This window comes from Rhinopithecus bieti, unplaced genomic scaffold, assembly GCF_001698545.2.
Source record: "Rhinopithecus bieti isolate Rb0 unplaced genomic scaffold, ASM169854v2 scaffold_21649, whole genome shotgun sequence".
Taxonomy (NCBI): Eukaryota; Metazoa; Chordata; class Mammalia; order Primates; family Cercopithecidae; genus Rhinopithecus; species Rhinopithecus bieti.
In genome coordinates this window covers 2,228,263-2,238,539 of record NW_016811584.1, presented here as the reverse complement: position 1 = coordinate 2,238,539, position 10,277 = coordinate 2,228,263, and the positions used below count along the sequence as shown (strand labels likewise).

General features: G+C 39.3%; 1 protein-coding gene across 1 annotated transcript in view; it reads left to right on the top strand.

The window, feature by feature from the left end:
• Positions 1-5,945, top strand: part of ASB14 (ankyrin repeat and SOCS box containing 14) — an 18,294-nt gene extending 12,349 nt beyond the window's left edge. Inside the window, exons 7-10 of the mRNA XM_017894151.1 lie at positions 1,010-1,181; positions 2,491-3,034; positions 3,484-3,637; positions 4,675-5,945. Coding sequence (XP_017749640.1) covers positions 1,010-1,181; positions 2,491-3,034; positions 3,484-3,637; positions 4,675-4,853 — 1,049 coding nt within the window. The 3' untranslated portion in view covers positions 4,854-5,945. The remainder of the gene's footprint in view (positions 1-1,009; positions 1,182-2,490; positions 3,035-3,483; positions 3,638-4,674) is intronic.
• Positions 5,946-10,277: the final 4,332 nt, after the last annotated feature.

Sequence of the window (10,277 nt, the reverse complement as noted above, 5' to 3'; positions counted from 1 at the left end):
CCGGATCTCAGCTCACTGCAAGCTCCGCCTTCCGGGTTCACGACATTCTCCTGCCTCAGCCTCCCGAGTAGCTGGGACTATAGGCGCCCGCCACGTCGCCCAGCTAGTTTTTTGTATTTTTTAGTAGAGACGGGGTTTCACAGTGTTAGCCAGGATGGTCTCAATCTCCTGACCTCGTGATCCGCCCGTCTCGGCCTCCCAAAGTGCTGGGATTACAGGCTTGAGCCACCGCGCCCGGCCCCGGCCAGCATTCTTAATCTGAAAATTTGAAATCCAAAATCTTCCAAAATCTGAAACTTTTTGAGGATCAACATGATGCTCAAAAGAAATTCCTACTGGAGCATTTCAGATTTCAGATTTCTGGATTTGGGACTTGTAAATATAATGCAACTTGTAAGTGTAATGCAAATACTTTTTTAAAAACCCCTGAAATCTGAAACACTTCTGGTCCCAAGCATTTTGGATTAGGGATACTCTGTATTAATAACTGTACAACAACTTATCTCTTTGGCTATTGGCAGTTCCTAACCTCAAAAAGTTAGTGTCTCTTAGTATGGTCCCCTACAAACAAGCTAAAACAGAACAAATGCCCTTTTCCACCAAAACAGTATCATTAGATGGCATGGTATTATAGTTTGATAGATTTGTTAGTACCATCCTATATGTGTGTTATGAGTTAAGTGGGCTTTTGTAGGCTGGTCTAGAAATAAAAGCAACTTTTATAACAGTATTTCTACTGGAATTTTCAAGTTCCAAACAAATGGACATCAAATTACTTCAAAAACTAACCTACTTATAATTTAGAAACTGCCATTTTTTCTTCTTCCCCAACTAGTTTATAAGCTACTTGAGAGCAGGAGGTATATATTTTGTCACTTTGATTCTTGGTGCTTTGCTAGAGTGCATGCTCACTAACTGCTTTTTGGTGATGGTGATATATTTTTAAGATTACTCAAGAAGTAACAGTGGAAAATAATTTTTGCATTGACAAGAGTCTTTCTCCTCCTAGGAGCTAATGCTCATGGTCAGGCCTCTGATTCTTCTTCCATTTTACTCGAAGCTGCGAGTGGAGGAAATCCAGATGCTGTGGCCCTCTTGCTGGAGTACGGAGCTGATGCCAACATCCCTAAGAATTCAGGCCACCTGCCCATCCATGTGGCAGCTGACAGGGGCCACTTACTGTTAAGTTCAATTACATTATTGTAAATAATAAAAATTGTAATAGCTACCTTTTATTTTGAGCTGCTTTTAGGAACTTTATAATCTTTAATCACCAATCCCATAACCTAAACATACTGGTTTTGTGTGTGTGTGTGTGTGTTTTTTTTTTGAGATGCAGTCTCACTCTGTTGCCAGGTGCTGGGTCTGAACCACAGACCCTGGCCAAGCAACAGATGAAAGGAGTACTTAGACACAGGTATCCAGTGAAAGAGTGGGCTAGGGGACCAGGCTGCTCATAGAGAAGAGTTGTAGCAGCCATGGCCCTGACAAGCTGGTGCTTCAGGCATTTATTTAGTACAGATTTAATGACAAAGGCTTTGAGTCAGCACATTTTGTGGGTAATTAACAGTTCCCCCCACCCCATCTAGATCAATTCCCTTATACTTCCTTGTTATCTACTCTGAGAGAATTCAGCTGCTTTCAGCCAAATCCTTTCCTGAAGCTTTTGCAAAACCTCCCAGCCTTCCAAAAAGGTTTGCTTCTTTCTATAACTTTTATAATTTTTCCCACCATGCTGACCGAACTCCTACAGCCAGACTGGAGTGCAGTGGCATGATCTCAGCTCACTGCAACCTCCGCCTCCTGGGTTCAAGCAATTCTCCTGCCTCAGCCTCCTGAGTAGCTGGGACTACTGGCGCCTGCCACCACACTGGCTAATTTTTGTATTTTTAGTAGAGATGGGGTTTCACCATGTTGGCCAGGATGGTCTCGATCTCTTGACCTCGTGATTTGCCCACCTCAGCCTCCCAAAGTGCTGGGATTACAGGCTTGAGCCACCACGACTAGCCTTAAACATACCTTTTAAAGATGAGAAACTCTTAGGAGAATTGCTTGAACCTGTGAGGTGGAGGCTGCAGTGAGCCGAGATCGCGCCACTGCACTCCAGCTTGGGCAACAAGAGCAAAACTCCGTCTCACAAAAAAAAAAAAAGAGACTCTTGACCAACTAGGAAGAACTAGAAATGGTTGTTTACCAAGCATCCTCTGAAGCCACCAAAGATATATAAAACTTTTTTCTCAGGTATTTGGACAATATGGGAAGCCTCAGGTCTCTGGGCTAATTCTGAATTTTATAGCTTAGACAGTAATTCCATTCAATTTTACTCGGTATCTGAGCTTCTGGATGAAGGAATTATGCTTTTGTTTGGTTGGGGGTTCTAAATGCCCTCTGAATATTGATACTATCTAGTATTACTATAAAACAATAATAAACAAGTTAGTGCTACTTCTTAAAAACAATGTTGAAATGCATTTTGAAATTCTTTCTCAGAGCTCTGAAGATACTGATTCCAGTTACGGATCTTGCTGCCATTAAGCAGAGTGGGATCAGTCCAGTTCACTGCGCAGCAGCAGGAGCACACCCTCAGTGCCTGGAACTCCTAATCCAGGCTGGATTTGATGTGAACTTCATGCTGGATCAGAGAGTTAGCAAACACTACGATGACCACAGGAAGTCAGCTTTGCATTTTGCTGTATCAAACAGTGACCTCTCTTCAGTCAAGCTGCTTCTGAGTGCTGGAGCTCTGCCTAACCAAGACCCGGTTAACTGCCTCCAGATAGCCCTCAGGATGGGCAACTATGAGCTGATCAGTCTGCTGCTAAGGCATGGGGCCAATGTCAATTACTTCTGCAGAGTTAACCCTTTACATTTCCCATCAGCACTGCAATACACTCTGAAAGATGAAGTCATGCTCAGGATGCTGCTGAACTATGGGTATGACACACAGCGATGTTTTGATTGCCCACATGGAGACAAAGTCCATCCTTCCTATACTGTTGAAGGCTGGACATCTACAGTTATCAAAGATACTAAGGTAAGTCCACAGTATTGGCTGTATTCCCTTACAGTCATTATTTGTGGCACTGGAACTATGGCAATAAATAGATTACATCCATTCTCTCCAGAAGCTTGAAGAGATCCTAGTATAACAACAATTATATGATAAAATAATTATGATAAAATGAACACAATGTAGAAAGATATAAAAGGAACAAAACAGTACGGAGAAAAGTGATTTAACTCTGCCTAGCAGTGTGAGGAAGTTTCATAAATGAAGCAACTGATTAAATGATTTATTTTGATCATATTTCTGATGAAAAAAAGAATCAGAATAAGTACAGTTGACCAATACCATCCCTCCCCGTTTTGAGACATTTTCCCTCTTGGCCTTCATCACACCACATCTCCTTTGACTACTATGCTAAACCATAGCTACTTCATGTTTTTCATTTACTTTCCTAATTCTGACTTTGTTTCCTTCAGTTCTGTGAAGTAATAACTTTGTCATGGCTGCAACATCTCTCTGGAAAGGTTGTTCGAGTGATGCTTGATTATGTTGATCAAGTTCGGATCTGTTCAAAGTTGAAAGCTGTGCTCCAAAAACAGGGGATCTGGTCAGAAATACATTTTATCTTAAGTGAGTATCCTTATAGAATGACTTTTACAAAATACTAATTGTATTCTTATTTGGTTGTTTTAGAATTAGAACACCCTTCTCTTCTGGTTAAAAGCTTGACTTAAACCAGAAAAATACTATTCCTATCTTTAAAAAATGTTACTAACTATACTTCATTTGTATTTATTACCTTTTCTGAGGAGATAAAACTTGTTAGGTAACTACTTATTATATAGGTAGGTAATAGTTTCATCCCAATCCACCTAAACCATGGCTACAAAAGAACACCATGGGCACAGGAATGAAAAGCTATTATATGGCAATAAAACAAGGATGAGAAAAGCTAAGAGCCAAGTCTGTAGAGGGTATCAAAAGGACCTTCTTCAAAGCAAATCCTTTCAAAGTAGCATGTAAGACAAATTAATAATTTATTTCGTGTTATTTCCCTTGGGTGGTAATCTTCAGTTTCTACCCTGTCCCTGAGGGGGCTAAAACATGCAGACTTTTTTTTTTTTTTTTTGAGACAGAGTCTCACTGTGTCAAACAGGCTGGAGTGCAGTGGCGCAATCACAGCTCATTGCAACCTCCTCCTCCTCCTGGGTTCAAGCAATTCTCCTGCCTTGGTCTCGCGAGTAGCTGAGATTACAGGCGCATGGTCACCACACCCAGCTAATTTTTGTATTTTTAATAGAGACGGGGTTTCACCATGTTGGCCAGGCTGGTCTCGAACTCCTGGCCTCAAGTGATCCACCTGCCTCGGCCTCCCAGAGTGCTGGGATTATAGGCATGAGATACCCCGCCTGGCCACATGCAGATTTAAGAACTTCAGATCTCACAGGCCAGATCCACAATTGATGCCAGTCTTTGGATTCTAACTTGACATGGCTCTGGAACCATATCTACAACAAGGATTGCAGTAAGAACTGAAAAACTATTTCCCTGACTTTGCTATTTAGTAACAGCAAATGAAATGCTATCAAATACATTTGCTAACAAAACCCTAAGATACTAAAACATAAGTTCTTTTTCTCTTTGGATAATGTGCCTTTTCTTTTTAGCAAACCCTCGCTCCCTAAAACACTTGTGCCGCCTAAAGATCCGGAAATGCATGGGACGTTTACATTTGCGCTGCCCTGTATTCATGTCATTTCTTCCATTACCCAATCGTCTAAAAGCATATGTCCTTTACAAAGAATACGACCTTTATGGACAAGGAATTTTTACAGGAACCTGGTAATCAAACCATTCTAATGGAAAAGGTATAATTTTGCAGCTGTATTCCTTAGAATTTCACTTATGTATGATTCATATTTTTTGCTTTACCCACCAACTAAAATCTCAATGCAGTCTAAGTCCTTTAAAAAGTAGCTCTGGGAGGCTGAGGCAGGAGTATTGCTTCAGCTTGGGGGGGTCAAGGCTGCAGTGAGCTGTGATCGCGCCACTACACTCCAGCCTAGGTGACCAGAGCAAGACCCCATCTCTAAAAGAAAAAAAAAATTTTTTTAAGTAGCTTTGAACATAGCTTCTCAACATATAAATGACTAGCATTCTCAAGGCAGTTAAAAAAAAAAAAAAACAAATAGTACAAATTTCAATTAACTGAAATACACCAGTTCTAATTAAGTGTATAAATCCAATGTCTATGTGCTCAAAATAATAGATGCCACTTCTGACAAGTCAAGATAACTCATTACAGTATCTTTTTAATAGAGAAGTATATATGTAATACAGTAGTCTCCCTTATCTTCAGAGGATACGTTCCAAGACCCTCAGTGGATGCCTGAAGCCAGGGTTAGTACAGAACCCTATACATAGTGTATTTTTTTCCTACACAGTCATGTATCATAATGTTTCAGTCATCACTGGACTAAATATGTAATGGTGGTCCAGTAAGATTATAATGCTTATTTTTACTGTACCTTTTCTATGTTTAAATATATACTTACTATATGTTATAATTGCCTATTCAGTACAGTAACATGCTGTACAGGCTTGTAGCCCAGGAGCAACAGGCTATATAACACATGGCCTAGGTATGTAGCATACCATCCCATCTAGGTTCGTATAAGTGACTGATGTTTGCACAATGACAAAATCACCTAACAGCACATCTCTCAGTAGGTATCCACATCTTAAAGCCAGTTGTTAAGTGACATACAACTGTACGTGCATGCCCTACAGTGTGGATACACTGCACAGAGGGATGATTCAGGTCCCAGGTGGGACAAGGCAGGACAGCGAGAGACTTCATCATGTTACTCAGAATGGTGTGCAATTTAAAACTCATAAATTATTTATTTCTGAGACTTTCCTTTTAACACTTTTTTTTTTTTTTTTTTTTTTTGAGATGGAGTCTTGTCCTGTCACCCATGCTGGACTGCAGTGGCATGATCTCAGCTCACTTTAACCTCTGCCTCCCGGGTTCAAGCGATTCTCGTGCCTCAGCCTAACGAGTAGCTGGGATTACAGGTGTACACCAACATGCCTGGCTAATTTTTGTATTTTCAGTAGAGACGGGGTTTCACCATGTTGGCCAGGCTGATCTTGAACTCCTGACCTCAGGTGATCTGCCCTCTTTGGCCTCCCAAAGTGCTGGGATTATAGGTATGAGCCACCACGCCCAGCCTCCTTTTAATAGTTTTGGACCACGGGTAACTGAAACCACACAAAGGGAAACCATGGATAAGGGGGCCTACTGTACATCTCAGTGATTGGACTGAATACACACTGACCCCAGTACATGACTTAGAAGTTTGCTGTTCTTGTGGAAAACTCCCAGTACCAGCTTAGTGTCTATTACTGTTTCTTTGTAGAGTCAAGTACAGAGGTAGGGTAATTCAGTTAATTGAAATACAACTCTCAATTGAAATTTCATTAATGAGAAACGTGTGTCCCTTCTCTCCACAAAACCCTGGCTATGGCTGACCATTTACTGGTTAATATGATCACTGGAATTGGAATTACAAGTGTTTTCAAATGATTGACGGCTTATGATTTCTGTATTCAACCTAGCCTGATAATGGACATGAAGAGGCTCACTGATGGCAGTTATGTTAAATTTTTATTTCTATATATTCCATACTGCATGTAAGTATAGGTTCCTTTTTCTGAGATGGAGTCACACCCTGTTGCCCAGGCTGGAGTGCAGTGGTGCAATCTCAACTCACTGCAACCTCTGCCTCCTGGGTTCCAGAGATTCTCATGTCTCAGCCTCCCGAGTAGCTGGAATCACAAGTGTGCGCCACCACACCCAGCTAATTTTTGTATTTTTAGTAAAGATGGGGTTTCACCATGTTGGTCAGGCTGTCTCCAACTCCTGACCTCAAGTGATCTGCCCGCCTTGGCCTCCCAAAGTGCTGAGATTACAGGCATGAGCCACTGTGCCAGGCCTCCATGTAAGTATACATTTCTACGTGTGGACAGTGAGGAAGGAAACTGAAAAAGACATTCATTCAACCACACTTGTGTCACATTTAGAAGCCACATCAATAGGCGTAACAGGTAAAATGATATCGTCCATTTTCACTACAGCCCAGTCAGCTATGGCCTTGATGTTTACATGTTTAGTCTTGGTACTTTTTAAAGAATTAGATAGTCCATTTTAGGGAAACTGAAGCTATATGATTTTTTTCTGGTGTAGGGATTAATGGCTATATAGACTATTTCAGTAAGCACAGACTTTAAATTATTTTATAGTTTTTTTACATTAAAAAATTTATATAGCTGACATGAATAGTTTTTATTTTTTTAAATCAAACTGATAAGTGAGTGATAGATTATATCTTTCAATATAGAAATAAATATATTTAGGCTATACATGCACTTCTATCAGATAAATTATATAATTCTAAAGTTAATTTCATCTATTACCTGTACCTTCTAAAAGTGTATGTACATTTTTATAAAATTCTAAACAAAACACTAAATCCCAGAAAAAAGGAACTAATTGCCATAAGAAACTATAAAGAGCACATGGGATGAATATGCATTAGTATTGAAATTACAGATCCAAGCTATACTGTGGTATGCATAATAATCTGCCCCTTTAAATTGGAGGAATTTCTGTGAGTAGGACCAAACAGTAGCAAGTATACATCAATTAATGAAGTCTTTTTCCTTTGCTAAAAGAAAAAAAGTCACCAGTGATCGATTAGTTTGCTTCTATAACGAACTTTTCCCAATAAAGTGACAATTTTTTTTTTCCATTTTAGCTGCTGTGGAATTGTAGTTGGGCTAGACGTGTAATTGATAATGTCATAACAGATTAAGGAGTCCATTGTTTTACAAACATCTGAAATTACTTTGAGAAATAAAGTTCAGAGTATCAAATATTTCATTAAAAAACACTGTACAAAAATCATGGACTTTATTATACATTAAAAAATCTAACTTTTTTCCTGAAGCCTTGTCAGTAAATACCTATTGTGACAAAATGAAAAAATAAGTTCTCCACCCCACATGTATACCAATACCATGATCACATAAAGTCGAGTCCTTCAAGTCCAATTCTAAAGTGAAACATTGCATGATTTTAAATTGTACACTGCATGATTAATAGTATCAGTGAAATAAGAACTAACCAATTCACTTACATTACAAAATCACCAAATATACAAAGCAATTTTGCACATTAGTTACAACTTAATCCCCAGTCTCACATTAACTGAAGTAAATTTCATGAGTGAAGCCACAGAGATTGGTTAAAAAGTATAATATAGTTCCAGTTTCAAATCTTTATGTATTACTAATTAACGTAGAAAACCGAAATCTCATGGGAGAAGAGTAAACCAAACTTGCTAAAAATAAAGGGTTGCTTTCTACAATTGGTGTGTTTAAATATTTAAAATACAATCTGAATGCTAAGAGGTTGTCTCAGAACCAACATTAATATTTTCGTTTCATTCAGGTGGCAGGTTTTACAATACACTAGCTCTTAGGATCTCTTGGCATTAATAATAGGATTCAAATTTTAAATAATATGGTTCCTAGATATAATGCAAAGTTAACTCAGATGCCTTTACCATATACGATTTTATCTTCCCTAGGATGCACATCCTACTGACCTTTTCCCAAGCATAATGGAAACACATTTACCACCCCTAGATTGTGGAGTCTGAGGACTCTTTTGAAACTAAACAATAATCATTGCAGATGTGGCAAAAACTAGACTAGCTTTAGGGACTCTGTTCAAGGTAATAGCGTTTTAGTCCCTTGTTAGCAAGTTTTCAAAATTTTTAAAGGTGAGAAGGAATAACTGGTTTCCTATCTACTGACTTCATTGCCATAGTTACAAACATACTGTTCATACAGGTAACAGAATGCATTGCAGAAGTAGGCAGGCTTAATATCTTTTCTGTTTAAAAAGCAGTTTTGTTGATTTCTAACACCATTAAGTGTAAGTCTAAATGTGAGAAAAGATATCCCAAAATCTAATCCAATTACCCTCAGAGCATCTCAAGAACTGGAAGGGATTTCAAAGGAGGATAACAATCAGCTTTACCACTAGGCAGAAACCCATGGGCAGCCTTTAAATAACAAAAAGAGTTTATTAAAATGGATACTTGGCCGGGCGCGGTGGCTCAAGCCTGTAATCCCAGCACTTTGGGAGGCCGAGACGGGCGGATCACGAGGTCAGGAGATCGAGACCATCCTGGCTAACATGGTGAAACCCCGTCTCTACTAAAATACAAAAAACTAGCCGGGCGACGTGGCGGGCGCCTGTAGTCCCAGCTACTTGGGAGGCTGAGGCAGGAGAATGGCGTGAACCCGGGAGGCGGAGCTTGCAGTGAGCTGAGATGGGGCCACTGCACTCCAGCCTGGGCGGCAGAGCGAGACTCCGTCTCAAAAAAAAAAAAAAAAAAAATGGATACTTAAATCTCTGCAGTGATGGAATAGTTCATATAGTTCAATAGTAATGGAACAGAAGTTGAATCATCTAAAATTGTTAAACCCACTCATAATTTCTATTTAGCACTGGAATGCACTTTGATTTGACCTATGAAGATGGGTGTATTGTTGCAGAAATTCCTGTGAACATGACTTAAAACAAACTACAGGTCTGTCCAGCATCCCTAAGTCTGCCAGTGCCCTTAACTCTAGCCTACAGTATGACCCAGGGTGCTGACAAAGGGCAGCACTTGCTACCATGCAAAGCACCAGCTTAGTACAGCTGCCTCCTAATGATGACCACCTTCCTTGTAGAGTAACAAATTTCATCTGAACTAAATGAGGTGACAATTTGTAGAATAAACAAAAGACTTAATGGAACAGAAAGCTCCAGTCTCCAAAAGGTCTTAAAAACAGGACTTGCCATGACTACTTAAGTGCTGGCAACAGAAGAAATTCTAACTTCAACAAAACAATTGATACACTATTGTGAAAGCATTCCCTTTGGTAAGCACAAAACAAACTTTTTATCAAAAAGTATTTCATAAATTTCTACTTTTTTACTGTATGTTTTAGTAACATAAAGCATCAGTAAATAAACATTACACCCATTTGGCACATGGATAGAAGGAATATCATGATCCTATATATCATTATCCTATTCCTACAGAAAACAATGTACATATAGTGTGAAACAGCCGAGTTATAGTTTGAGACCTAAAACAGATGCCATTTCTAATGCAGAACTATGAAGAAAAAACTGTATATCAAAAAA